The 14,776-nt window shown below is 36.7% G+C and overlaps 1 protein-coding gene across 1 annotated transcript in view; it reads left to right on the top strand.

Moving 5' to 3' along the window:
- Positions 1 to 14,776, top strand: part of USP25 (ubiquitin specific peptidase 25) — a 172,131-nt gene that overhangs the window by 37,330 nt on the left and 120,025 nt on the right. The window contains exons 4-5 of the mRNA XM_042783647.1: positions 1,250 to 1,336; positions 7,345 to 7,482. Of these exons, the coding sequence (XP_042639581.1) occupies positions 1,250 to 1,336; positions 7,345 to 7,482 (225 nt within the window). The remainder of the gene's footprint in view (positions 1 to 1,249; positions 1,337 to 7,344; positions 7,483 to 14,776) is intronic.

Below are 14,776 nucleotides of genomic sequence, written 5' to 3'. Positions count from 1 at the left end.
ACATCAGCAAATGAAGGTCTCGAAAGCTTTCTCTTTTCCATGAGTAAGGCTGGGTTTACTCAGATGTTGCAGCTCTTTCCCAGTCCTATTTTGCGAGCCTTTTAGCTAAACAGACTATTCCTAAAGTTGCACGGTAATGTACCAAACAGTGTTTCTTTGCTATTCATAAGGTTTTCCCTGGCCAATTCTTCAGTGACATGGATTACATTTTTTAAGTTTTGCAAAAATTCTTGCTATCTTTTTCTAATCATTCCACTATCATGAACATAATAACCTCAGTGTCCCCTAAGCAAAAGCTCCCCTTTTACCTTTTCCTCTCACCCTTGTTAACTACTAATAGTCTTTGGTTTTTATATATTTGCTTATATAAATGAGGTCATAAACTATTCCTCTTTTGTGACTGATTTATTTCGTTCAGCATAATATTTTCAAGGTTCATCCATGCCATGGTGTGCATCAGGACTTCATTTCTCTATATGGATATTGTGTGTATATACCACATTTTGTTTACCATTCATCTGCTGATGGGACATTTCAGTTGTTTCCAACTTTTGTGATAAATGCTTCAGTGAACATATTTGTGTACATGTTTCTATTTGCTTTCCTGCCTTTACTTCTTCTTAGTATATACTTAAGATTGAGATTGCTCAATGTGGTACTATATTTGTGTAAAGTTATTATACTAACATATATAGCTTAGAGTGAATGTAACATATCTACAAAGTTCTAGACCTGGTGTTTGTTTACTTTTTTATTTTGAGAAAATTGCTTGTTAATTACATAGTAATATAAAGATCAGGAACTTTAGTAATAGTACTTTTTAAACATTGTCCTTGTATAATTTTTACTTTGCAGTAGAATAGATACTGCTAATGGTGAAAAGCAGTATGTCAAAATGTAAGAAATGTAACTTTATCTCAGGGTAAGAAAATGGACCTCCTAACATAGTGCCTAAGGCACTTGACTGCTAACCAGAAGGCTGGAGGTTCCAACCCACCAGCCACTCCTCAAAAGGAAGGTTGGGTAATCTACTTCCATAGTGATACTGCCTCAGAAACCCAAGGAGGGGTCGCTATGAGTTGGGTCCGACTTGATGGCACATAACAACAACAACAATGCTAGTTGCAGGAATTTTGTGTAAAAGTGATCCTGTTGCCAAAAATAAATTTCTGAGAGCAGTAACAGTTTTACAATTCTGTTACTAGGATTTTCCCTTAGGTTTTCTTAAATGATTGTTATTCTTTTTCAGTCATTATTCAATCTTTTGGAATTTAGAAGATTAGTCCTGAATTACAAGCCTCCATCAAATGCTCAAGATTTACCCCGAAACCAAAAGGTAAAATTATAAAAGATTTTTCAGCAAAGATATATAGCCTTTATATTCTATCATCTGTGATTGGTTTTTGGGCATTTACTTCATCAAATCTGGAGCTTAATGTTCAAATTTGAATGCCATCTCATTAATCTCAACTACTATAATAATTTCCTATGTTAGCCTATGTTAGTTTACTATAAATATAAATTTTTTTCATCTGTGTATCAGAATAGTACTCCTTTTTTTTGTATAATTCTAGTGTCCCACCCCCCCACCCCCCACCCCCGGTCAGATTGCATAGGTTGCAATTCAAGGTCTTTCTGAATTGTCTTCTAAAAAAATTGTGTAGAAATGAAATTTTTAAAAATTGATTCTCTAGATGAGCCCTTTGAAAGACAATTTTGCACTGGTTTATCTCTGTGCAGGAGCTCCTGACTTAGGATAGGTTTTTATTCTGATGACTGTTGTAAGTCAGTTCTAATATAAGTCAAGTGCATCTTTATTTATTTATTTATTTTTTAGTTTTCTTTATTATTGCTTTTATTAATCAATGTATTTATAAATCCAGTCTTTGTCTGTTGGTGTGAGTTAGAAACATTACATTTAAACTTAATATATTTTGATACATACTGCTAAAAGGGCAGGGAGACCGCATCTCCTGACTTCCTCTAACCCTACAAGAGGAATACAAAATCACCATCTGTAGCCCAAGGCCTATTCCTGTGGGCCAGACATGCTGCCTCCCTCCAGCCCTTGTACCAACCGTTCCTCCCACAACACCCACCACTTCTCTCCTAATTTCGATAATTCGCTGCAGTGGCTACACAGAACTCACAGATTACAGGGTTTATTAGGGATGCACCAGGCTACAATTCAAGTTCAGGAAGTATGCTCAGTCTCTCTCAGCCCACCGTCTCTCAGCCAACCGTCTTTCTCAGTCTCTCTCCCAGGAGTGTGTGTCTCTCGGTGTCTCTTTCTCAGTAGTGTATGTCTCTTGGTGTCTCTTTTTCAGCAGCGCATGTCTCTGAGCAACACGTCTTTCTCAGCCAGCAGTCAGGGAGACTTTTTGCCTTTAGGAGGGCCCCTTTTGAGCCTGGCAGAGTGGCTAAACTAACTTATCATTACATTAGAATTCTAAGCACCTGAGAGAGAGCAAACTTCGCAGAACATTGCTTTGTGCCACTCTCAACAGAAAAACCCCAGGTAGATAACTTTAACAATCAAGAGCTCATCAGTTGCTCACAGCAAATTCCACCATGGAGTTTACAAAGACTTATGGCTAGAAAAACCATACCAGGTAATTTACTAAACTGCACATACACACATAAAAAGTACACAGTTCATAAAAATTTACTCCAATAGTGAAGAAGAGTTGAATGATGTTGGCATTTTGTCAGTTGTGATAATAACTCCACTTTTGGAAGGTTCTAGATTGTGTGAATTTTCCCTGGGAATGGGGATGTTTCTAGTCAGAAAATTAGTGAGAATAGTATGGATGGTTCTTTTCTATTTTCTTTCATATATTTCATGGTAACATCTCATTGCTTCCCAGAATCTGCCTGTCAAATTTAACAAAGCAACCAGTGTTTGGATCCATGTTTTCAAGTAGCTAAGCCACTGATTTAGCTAACCTAATACTTTCACTGTAAAATCTGTTGACAACTCTCCTCCTTCTTCCTCATTACTTCTTTCTTCAGAATTTCTTTCATCTTCAAAATCCATTTAGTCTTGATCTTTTAATTCCCTTTCTTCATGTATGAATGTTCCACATTGGTGATATCAGGTTGTAAATTCAGTGTTCTTGCTGGATGGGTGATTTTGCTCCCAGTCTGTTTTATCATATTATCTGGAATAAATGCTTGGAGTGTATTCACATAACTCAGCAGTTCTTTTCCAAATCCCTTGCATACATCTTCCCATAACTTCCTCCAAGGAAGGTGCAGTATTCTGGATACACTGAAAAATATTACAATGAAGTGGTGTCAGTGTTGTCACAGTGAAGTTAGAGTCTTAATGGATGTAGGATGCATATGCAGTTCAATTGTCACATGTCATGAGAGCTGAATATTTCCCAACTTTCTAACCATTTTGACTCCCTGCTTGGAGATCAACACAGGTACTTCATTGTAGACAGGCCATCACAGCCTGTTTGCTAAATGGCAGTATTTTCAACAGTAAATCATAACATTTAACATCTGTGAGTGAACATCTTAACATCAGCAAATTATGCGCTGGACCATTATATGTAGTATGTGTTAATAATGGTAAGATGTACCAAAAAAAAAAGACAGTTTAAGTACAACTCAAATACGTCGTAATTCTGTGACTACCTGTAGTACAAATACATAACTTTTTTTTTTTTGTAAATTAGTATTGTTATATAGTCACGATATAATGTGATTGAAAACATAGAGATCAGAAATGTATTGCCTGAATTCAAGCTGTGGATCTAAAGAAAATTAATTTCTCTGTGACTCTATTTCTTCATCTATTAAATATAGACATGATAGTAATTAGACTTGCGAGGATGAAATAAGATAAAATATGGAAAGTGTTTAGAGGTTCCTGCCACATAGTAAGTACTAGGTATTAAGTATTACCAGTTATGCTTCTATTAGTTTTTTGAAAAATGAGACCGGTTTCTGTGCAGAGATTCATACTTAGTGGAAAAATTAGTTACGGAGTTGAAATTCTTGAGTGCAGGGCTTTTGTGATCTTGCCATAAAGAACTTGCAGTCCTAAAGTAGACTAGTCACGAAGATAATGATGTTAAAATTTTAAGTTTCAAAATAGTGGTGGACTTTGAGTGACCCATTGTTAGTGTATAATTTTTAAAAACCCTCATTCTGAAAACACATGACACATTATAATACAAACAAATGAAAACATGACTATGATTAATAACCAACTTTTCAGGAAATCTTTGAACTGTAACATGTCAGGTCTGGTATATATAAACCATTTTTAAAAAGGAACCAAGATCACCTGACAATTTTCTGCACCTTTAGAGAAATTATGCAAAACTTTTGTATCATTACAATTTTTACAATGCAACTTGTTTGACTTTCACCTTCCCTTACTGCAGTTTGTTCATACCAAAAATTCTCCCTTCTAATGTCTCAGTTGAAGTATATTTATAATTTACCATACATTATTTAGAATTATATCCACTTAAGTATTCATATATATTTTCAACTTTTATGTTCCTGGAGTTTAGTGCTTTTCAGAGCATTAATTTCTTTTATTCTTTAAAGTGCTGAAAAAGATTAGTTTTGTAATCTTATTTTAAAAATAATTGGATGTTCTGATGTGTATATTTTCAACAATAGCAAACAAATAAAGTAAATGATTAATATTGCCAAAACAACAACAAAGACAGTTGTGATAACTCATGCTTGTATACTGGTTTTTTTTTTTTGGATCAAGAAAATGTTTAGGTAAATACTCCAAAAAAACAAACTCACTGCCATCAAGTCGATTCAGACTCCTAGCGACCCCCATGGGGTTTCTGAGGTGGCAAATCTTTATGGAAGTAGATTGCCTAGTCTTCCTTCTGCAGAGTGGCTTTTAGGTTTGAACTGCCAGCCTTCTGGTTAGCAGTCAAATGCCTTAGGTACTATGCCACCAGAGCTCTTTAGCTAAATACTAGAGGAATGTGAGTACAATCTATAGAACCTTTGTAGAGAAGTTTGTTTCTTTTAGTGGAAGAACCATCCGTTCTGCATGTCCCTTTAGCTTAAGAAATTAAAAGAATCTGTCCCTTATAGTCTGAAAGACATTTATTTAGAAGAATGATATGCCATTTTATATGAGATTGTCCCTCAAATGAATTTTTTTCTGTGTGGCCAACTCCAAAATGAATCCTGGAACTTGAGTATTTGGCCATTGGAGTTTCACCTGATTTTCACATAATGGCATGGTCTTTGAAACCTACCTGTGTTGATAAGTGAGGAGTGGGTATATTTTCATTGTGCCTTTTGAAATCCAAAAGCATTTCTTAGCCATAGGAATTAGGTGAAAGCGAAACTATTTTATTATATTAAAATATATTAATTTTCTTTTATGCTTCTCAGAAGAATTTTACTTAATTTTCAAAAGTCATTACTTTTAACCTTACTAATTTGAAAAGAATGCCAAAAAAAAAAAAAAAACCCTACTGATGTAAGTACAGTGATAAATGATGAAACTTAAGGGAATCTTTAGTTTGTTTTGTGAAAGGAAGATGAGGAAATCTACTTTCATAAAGATGTATGGCCTTGAAAACCCTATGGGGCTCACTGTGAGTTAGAATTGACTTGATGATAGTGGGTTTGGTTTGGTTTTGAAGGGTATTTTTGGAAATTGTTTGCTGAATTGACATTCTTAATATTTATACTTTTATAATTTGTTCTTATAAGGCAGTTGGTAGGGGAGTAGGAAGTATCAGAAAAATCAGGAATTAGTTTGGTCTTTCTCATTGCTAATAAGAGTTTACTGTACTTAAAATAAAACCCCTGTTTTTTGTAAATTAGAATTCTTCTTTTAGACGTAGTCAGTGCCCTTTGTGGTTGATGTAATGGTTTGCAATTTTTAGATCTTATGCCAGGTGTTTGCATCCAATTTTATTCCCATCCACCTATTGCTTAGTACTCTTATTTTTTGGTTAGATTGTTCTGGGTGTCAGCTATTCAGAGATACAAATGCACATATACATACACATACACATACATAGCTCTGGTAGCATAGTACCTAGGGCACTTGACGCTAACCAGAAGGCTGGCAGTTCAAACCCACCAGCCACTCCTTGGAAGGAAAGTTGGGCAATCTACTTCTGTAGTGATACCGCCTCAAAAACCCTAAGAGGGGTCACTATGGGTCAGGTCTGACTCAATGGCACATAACAACAACAACAACATACATCTATAATTTTATATTTTTAATGTTGAGAATGCCAACTACGTAAACATGGAAATTTTTTCTCATCTTCAAATAGTATATGTGAGCTTTGTCAACATTTTTATTGCAAGAACTAAGTATTATAAGACATTATCGTCTGATTTATTGTCATAAAGCACTTCACTACGTATATGAATTGCATTTTTTAAAATTTCCTTTGTTTTAAAATTAATTATGACTGATAATATGGGTGGTTTTGTTGTTTTTGGAAGGTTTGGTTTATCCAATAACAGTTGTTTATTTTGTGTAGCAAACAGTGGTGGAAGAGGTATATAAATTCTTATCTCTGAGAACCTTACAAGCTTTCTGAGAAAAAATACAGCACTTAAGATGTCAGAAAAAAGTAGGAAGATGACATTTTAGTCTCAGGTCATTATACAGCAGTGGCTTTTGGTGATTAGTTGCAGAATGAGAGATGTTTGTCTCAGTAGGTGTGGAGTTTGAAGGGATCATTGACTTGGAGGTGTTTGGAAAGGCTAAGTGGAGAAGGAGGAATTTGTTTAAATGGGTTTATTGAGGTAAAGCACTTACAATAGTTGTAAGCACCCATTGAAAGTTGTTATTGTTGATGTCATCAGTAGCAGCTAGACCATGCTGAATGAAAGGACTATAATAAACATACTTGAATGACAAGTATATTCATGCCTGAGTACAGAAGTTCTTCATGATTTGCTATGAATATGTGGTTATGTGGTTGTTGTTGTTGTTATGTGCCATCGAGTCAAACCTGACTCATAGCGACCCCTCCTTGGGTTTCTGAGGCAGTATCACTACGGAAGTAGGATTGCCCAACCTTCCTTCCGAGGAGTGGCTGGTGGGTTTGAACCGCCAGCTGTCTGGTTAGCAGGCAGGTGTCTTAGCCACTATGCTGTGGTAGCTGTGCTGAAATTGTGAGCTTAGTACAGTTAGGTTCTCTGCTGTTTTCTTGCTTGACTTCTTCCTTGAGTCTCCTAGATGACACTAAACCCGATTTTGTTCTTACACTGATTATGATAGATGAGAGCTGAATTTTTTTTTGTTAAATTAAAATAAGTAAATGTTTACCAACAAAGCTTTATAATTTTCACTTAGGTTTTATTTTATTTTTTTATTAGGAGCATCGGAATTTGCCTTTTATGCGTGAGCTTCGGTATCTATTTGCACTTCTTGTTGGTACAAAAAGGAAATATGTTGATCCATCAAGAGCAGTTGAAATTCTTAAGGATGCTTTCAAATCAAATGACTCTCAGCAGGTAGCTTTGTTTTACTTCTGTGTATATTAACCATATTGCATTTTATTTAATCTGTTCCTTAAGCCAAGTGTCCAACAATACATGACAATATAAGATGTGGTAATTTAGCTTTATTAAAATTAACTGGAGACACTTGCAACATTGTTTATTTATAAGACTTCCTTTTAAATTAAGAAAAAAAATTATATTGAAAGTTTTATGATAAATGAAATTGTACGTCTCTTTATGATTAGAATTAATAGAAAACAATAAAATTAAAAATGCTTACAAATGAGTAATTAAAAATCTTCACAAATGTATGATCACTCAGTATTGATATAGTATATATGCTTTTGCTTTCCCTGTTTGTGCTGATAGAGGTACTGTTACACACATGCATATATGTTTACACACGACCATACTGTTCTATAATGTTTATGATGTTAAGAATGCCAACTATATGAACTGGGAAAAAAAATTGTCATATGTGCATAGTAAATATGTAAAGCCTCAATGAGATAGATTGTGATGCAGTGGCTACAACGATGGGCATAAACATAGCAAAGATTGTAGGGATGGTGAAGGACCAAGCAGTATTTCATTTTGTTGTACATAGGGTAGCTATCAGTCAGAACCAACTTGACAGCACCTAAAAAAACAAGAAAAATATGAGCTTTATCTTGTTTTTTCTTAATTGTAGAAGTTTACTGAAAGACATTAACTTTGTTATTATTTATTTGCCATTCTTTTTGTGGTGCTATTATGGTGGCTTTTTATCTATTTCAAAAAAAAATAATGTTGGAAAATTTCCTATAAAATATGTCTATAAATAAACCAACATTTTCACATTCAATATGAGAAACCAGAGAAATTAAAGAGGGAAAACAAAAGGGGGGAAAAACTAACAGTGAATAATAGCAACACTGGTAGAAAAATTTTCAGTGAGGAAGTTTGTAATTAATTTGGTTTTTAAATTCTAATTATATTGCATTGTGATTTGAGAATGTTACTTGTAATATTGTAACTAATGGAATTTTCTGATTTATTATTATTATTTTGAACCCTGGTAGCACTATGGAATTTTCTGATTTATTATTATTATTTTGAACCCTGGTAGCACTGTGGTTAAGTCCTCAACTGCTAATCAAGAGTTCAGTTGTTTGAAACTGTCAGCTACTCAGTGGGATAAAAATGTGGCAGTCTGCTTCTATAAAGATTTACAGCCTTGGAAACTGGCAGTTAACCTTATGTGTCAGCTTGGCTGGGCCTGGTTTTGAGTGGCTGGGCAGCTGGTTATATTATTCCCCATGATGAGACTAGCAATCAGCTCCATGGAGGAATCTGCCATGAGCAGCTAAGGGATGTGATGTGCTTCCAGTATATAAGGAGAAGCTTTGGAAATGCTCTCTAGCTTTTAGCACACTTGAATCCTGCATGTAGCTGAGTTGTTGTTCAGCAGCCTGCCATGTTTTCTGATGATCTTGGGACTGTTAATGGACTAGAATCAGTGTCCTACTATGGGACTGTGCAATTTTACTTTTCAGTCTTGAGTTTGTCAGCCTCAGCAGCTAGCAGCTGCTTTGAGTTAAGAGAAGCCTGCAGCTTCAGTGGGCCAGGAGCAAAAGGCAGAGCTGAAGCCCAAGGTCAAGGTGCTTTCACCCAACCCCTGGAGTCTGACACTTTGAAGTAGCACTTCTAGTCTCCTAAACTGTCAGAGAATATATCTCTGTTTACTTAAAACCACCTGTTTGTGGTATTTTCTGTTAGAGCAGCACAAAGTAACTAAAACAGAAATCCTGTGGGGAAGTTCTGCTCTGTCCTGTAGGGTTGCTATGAGTTAGAATCGACTCAATGGCAATGAATGGGTTGAGTTTGATTTTTAATATAGGATAAGTTTGTATGAGTGTTACATTAGTGTGCTTAAGAAGAGGATAGTGCCTCTGTTATTAATGTATAGAGTTTCATATAGATCTGTGGGATCTATCTTATTTATTATATTGATCCTGGTATATATGCTTATTTTTGTCCACTTTGTCTCTCTTATCCTGAGAGTGGTATGTTAAAGACTTATTTTTGTTGGTTCTTATATCTCCTGTACTTTCTGTTTTATATAGGTGGTTGTTTGTTATGTTATTTGGTACATAGATAGTCAGAACTGTTAAATCTTCATTGTGAATTGTGACTTTCAGCATTAAGTATCCTACTTTGTCTAATGAACAATGTTAACCCCTGCTATTTTACTGTTTGCAGTTCTCTAGTGTATTTCCACTGATCCTTTAATTTTTAGCCTTATTTTAATTATGTCTTTTGCACATAGTATACAGTTGGGTTTTTGTTTATAAGCCGATTTTAAAATATTTGTCTTTTGACAGATGAATGTATTAATTTCCTATGGCTGCAGTAACAAATAACCACAAACTGGTTGGCTTAAAAGTACCAAAATTCATTCTGGCACAATTCGGCAGGGCCATGTTGTTTCTGAAAGCTCTAGGGCCCATGTCTTTTTAATTTCTGGTATTTTGGCAATCCCTGGCATTTCTTGACTTTCATATATGTCATCCAGTTTGTCTCCATTGTAACATGACACTCTTTCTGTGTCCATGTATCTGCTTTTCCTCTGCTGTCCTTGTAAGGATGCCAGTCGTTTGGAATAGGGCCCTACCTAATGACTATCCTAACGATTTCTTCTGCAAAGACCCTATTTTCAAATATCGTAACACTTAGCAGGTACCAAGGGTTAAGACTTCAACATATATTTTGTGGGAAAACAATTCAATCTATAACAGCAAATTAAACTTGTTTACATTTATTCATAACACTGATCTCTTCTTGTGTTAATGTCTTATTTCTTCTGTGGTTCATAGTATGTTTTATTTGTAATTTTTTTCTCTCACTTTTTGTCTGTATTTCTCAAATTCTATTTGTTGGATCTTACACTTCTGTTTTTACTTTTGTTTTTCTAGTCCTTCTTTCTTCTATTTTCCATCTCATATCTTTTTGTTACATTTCCTGGGAGATTGCCTTCACATTATTTTCCATTTCTTCTGTTGATATTTTATTTCAGCAATCATATTTTTATTTTAGGGTACTCATTCTGGTTCTAAGTATGATTTTTATTTTTGTCATAGTTTTATGTTCTTTTTGGTTATATATGTACTGCCTTACCCACTGGTCTTAGTATATAATTAAATTTTAAAACTCACTGCTGTTCCCTGACTTACCTTTTCCGGTGGAGCTGTTTTGTTTGATTTTTGTTTTTCTTGAGGCATTCCACAGATGTCTCTTGATTTTTGGGTCTATTTTCATATTTAAAGAAGAGGCTGCACAAACTTCATTAGGTTTTATATGTGTACGAGGAGCTGTTATTCTGTTATCTGCCTCCACATGTCGTAATGGAAATGTGTGCTTTGAGCTAGCAGTGTAGACACTAATTAGTTTTCTCATTGTTGATTATCTAGAGGTCTTTTAGAGTAAAACACATAAAGGCAAAGTTTGATTCTCTTCTGTTTTCCCTAACACTTGAATCTGAAGTACACATTAGTGACATAATAGAAAAAATTCATAAGTAAAGCAAGCATCATTATTATTTTTTTTAAGTCATTATGATTTGGGTGAAAGTTTACAGAGCACATTGGTTTGCCATTCAACAGTTCATACATATTTTGTTTCAAGACATTGATTGTAATCCCCACAATGTAACAGCTCTCTTTTCACTTCTGCCTCCTGGTTACCTTTTTCCTGTGTCCATCTTTTATATGCATTCCTGCCTTCTGGCCTTTCTCCCTGAGAAAATGCTGCCCTTCTGATCTCCCATCGTTGATTGTTCTCAGGAGTGTACCTCCCTGGTGTAATTGTTCACCTCCTAGCCCTGTCTGTTGTTTGGCTGAAAGTTAAGCCGTGGGAGTGTGTTTATTTCCAGGCCTAAAGGGTGACTAGGAGGTTTCACCAATCTCTATCAATTTAGCCTGGTCTTTTTGATGATTTAGAATTTTGTTCCACATTTTTCTCATACTCTGTCCAGGATCTCCAATTTTGATCCCTTTCCCAGTGGTTGGCAGTGATAGCCTGGCACTGTCTAGTTCTTCTGGTCTCAGGGTCAGGTAGACTGAGTTTCCCATGGTACACTAGTCCTTTGGACTAATTGTTTCCATGCATGTTTAATTTTCTTCACTCTTCTTTTGCTTTGCATGAGGAGAGACCAGTAGTTGCATCTTAGATGGCCATTCATTAGCATTTAATATCTTAGTCACTACTCATCAAAGTAGGAAGGAACAATGTTTCAGTGTACTACGTTAGGCCAGTTGTGCTTGATGTCCCCCAAGATCATGATCCCAAACCCACAGGCCCGGTGACTCATCCCTTGAGGTGTTTGCTTGTGGCTGAGAATTATCAAAACTTTGTCTGCTATTGTTGAATATATGTGTGTGTGTATATACACATTTTTATAGTACACATACAAATATAGACATATCATCTTCCAAACCTATTTGTGGTCATGGATAATTCCTGTTTGCCTATCACTACATGATCTTCTTACCTGTCTACTTATGTATCCACGCATAGATTCATATTTATTATCATTGATAATGGAGAATTATGTATATAATAGTATTTATCTTTGTTGTCTGTATCTCTTATTCACCTATCCTTGTCTTCCTTTTCTTCAGTAATACAGTCTTGGTCACCTGCTTTTGGTATATTGCTTTCCCTTTACCCCAAAACAATGTGTCTCCTACCTTGCTGGCAGTTTTCCCTCCCGTCCCCTCCTGTCTCTTCTAATCAATAAACAAAGTTTCTTTCCTTATGTAAACCTTTCCTTTACTATTTATAACAGACTCATAGTAATTGCCCTGTGATTGACTTATTTCACTCAGCATAATATTCTTCATGTTCATCTACTTTATGAGGTGTTTCATGGATTCTTCATTCTTTAATGTTGCATAGTATTCCGTTGTGTCATTGTGTGTATATACCATAGTTTGTTTATCCATTCCTCTGTTGATGGGCAATTAGGTTATTTCTGTCTCTTTGCTATTGTGAATAGTGCTGTGATGAATATGGATGTGCATGTATCTGTTCCTTTTCTGGCTCACCCTCATTAGGTTACCAAGGCAGTAAATCTTTGTGGAATTAGATTGCTCCATTTTCCTTTTATGGAGCCTTAGGCCCTCCGCCACCACAGCTCCTTGTATACATAGTAGGTGCACCTAACCCAAGCCATAGTATTTTCAGTTGCCTCATATATGTGTGAAAGCTGGACAGTGAATAAGGAAGACTGTAAAAGAGTTGATGCTTTTGAGTTGTGAAGTCTGCAAAGAATACTAAAAGTACCGTGGACTGCCAGAAGAACCAACAAATCTGTCCTAGGAGAAGTACAGCCAGAATGCTCCTTGGAAGTGAGAATAGCCAGACTTTGGTCATTGTTTTGGTTACTGAGTGCCACTCTAACAGAAATACCACAGGTGGGTTGGCTTTAACAAACAGGAGTTTATTCTTACAATTTGGAGGCTTTAAGTCTGAGTTCAAAATGCCAGGTTCTCGGGGCTGCGTGAAAGCCCCTCAGCCTTGGGCTTCAGCTCTTCCTCCTGCTCCTGGCCCCCAGAAGCTGGAGGCTCTTCTTCACTCAGCTGCTGAGGCTGACAAATCCAAGGTTGACAAGTAATAAGGCACAGTCCTGATGTTACCAAACCACACGACAGGCAATCATTTCAAGTCCATTAAAAGTCCCAGTGTTGTCAGAGCATGACAGGCTGCTGAACATTGACTTGGCTACCTGCAGGGGTCAAGCATGCCATAAGCTGGAGACCATACCCAAAGCTGCTGCTTATATACAGGAAGCAGACCACATCCCTAAAGCAGCTATTCAGCTGCTCACAGTAGATTGCACCATGGAATTGATTACCAGTCTCATGTCTCATTGTCTCATCATGGGGAATACTACATCCAGCTGCCCAGCCACTCAACCAGGCCCAGCCAAATTGACACAAAACCTTAACTACCATAGTCATGTTGTCAGAAGGGACCATTCCCTGGAGAAGGACATCATGCTTGGTAAAGTGGAACCAGCCAATCCTTGGAAGGAAGGTTGGTCAATCTACTTCCATAGTGATACCGCGTCGGAAACCCGAGGAGGGGTTGCTGTGAGTCGGGTCTGACTCGAGGTCATATAACAACAACAACAACAACAAAGTGGAGGCTCAGCAAAAAAGGGAAAGACATTAACGAGATGGATTGACACAATAACTACAATGATGGACTCAGGTATAGTAAGGATTGTGAGGAAGGCTAACGACCAGGCATTCTTTCATTCTATTGTACATAGGGTCACTATGAGTCAGCTAAGTCGATGGCAACTAACAACAACAACAACAAGGGATGCCTGGGATCTAATGGTATTTCACTTCCAACTTTTTAAGGAAGTGCCATAGTGTTTTTCAAAGTGATTGTATCATTTTACAGTCCCAACTATAGTGTATGAACGTTGAAATCTCTCTACGCCCTCGCCAGCATTCATTGTGTTCTGTTTTGTTGAACTTTGCTATTATTGCTGGGGTCATTTTGATTTTCATCTCTCTAATGTCTCGGAAGGCAGATGGGGCAACCTACTTCTGTAGTGATACTGCCTCGGAAACCCAAGGAGAGGTTGCTATGAGTTGGGTCCGACTAGGCAGTAAATAACAGCAACAACATAAATGTCTAATGAGGGAGCTCTGGTAGCATAGTGGCTAAGGCACTTGACTGCTATCCATAAGACTGGTGGTTCAAACCCACCAGCCACTCCTCGGAAGGAAGATGGGACAATCTACTTCCATAGAGCTACTGCCTCGGAAACCTAAGGAGGGGTCGCTATGAGTGGGGTCTGACTCGACAGCACATAACAACAACAACAATGTCTAATGAAGGAGTTCTGGTGGTGAAGTGCCTACAGCATTTGACTGCTAATCAGAAGATTGGTGGTTCAAACCCACTAGCCACTCTGCTGAAGGAAGATTGGTCAATCTACTTCTGTAAAGATTGCTGCCTCAGAAACCCAAAGGGAGTCTCTCTGAGTTGGAGTCGACTTGATGGCAGTGACTGGTTTTTTAGAATGGCTAATGATCCCAAGCATTTCGTAGTGAGTTTGTTGACTGCCTGAATCTCTTTTTTGGTGAAGTGTCTATTGATGTCCTTTGCCCATTTTTGAATTGAATTACTTGTCTTTTTGATGTTGAAATGTTGATGTTTTCTATAATTTTAGAGATAAGTCCTTTCTCAGATAATGTTGTAGCCAAATATTTTCTCCCAAGGTTTTCTTTTTACTCTTTTAGAGAAGTCT

The sequence above is a fragment of the Orycteropus afer genome, unplaced genomic scaffold (assembly GCF_000298275.1).
Source record: "Orycteropus afer afer isolate SDZICR_OR568_19922 unplaced genomic scaffold, OryAfe1.0 scaffold00022, whole genome shotgun sequence".
Taxonomy (NCBI): domain Eukaryota; kingdom Metazoa; phylum Chordata; class Mammalia; order Tubulidentata; family Orycteropodidae; genus Orycteropus; species Orycteropus afer.
The sequence above is the reverse complement of the archived record's forward strand: the minus strand, read 5'-3'. Positions and strand labels throughout refer to the sequence as shown.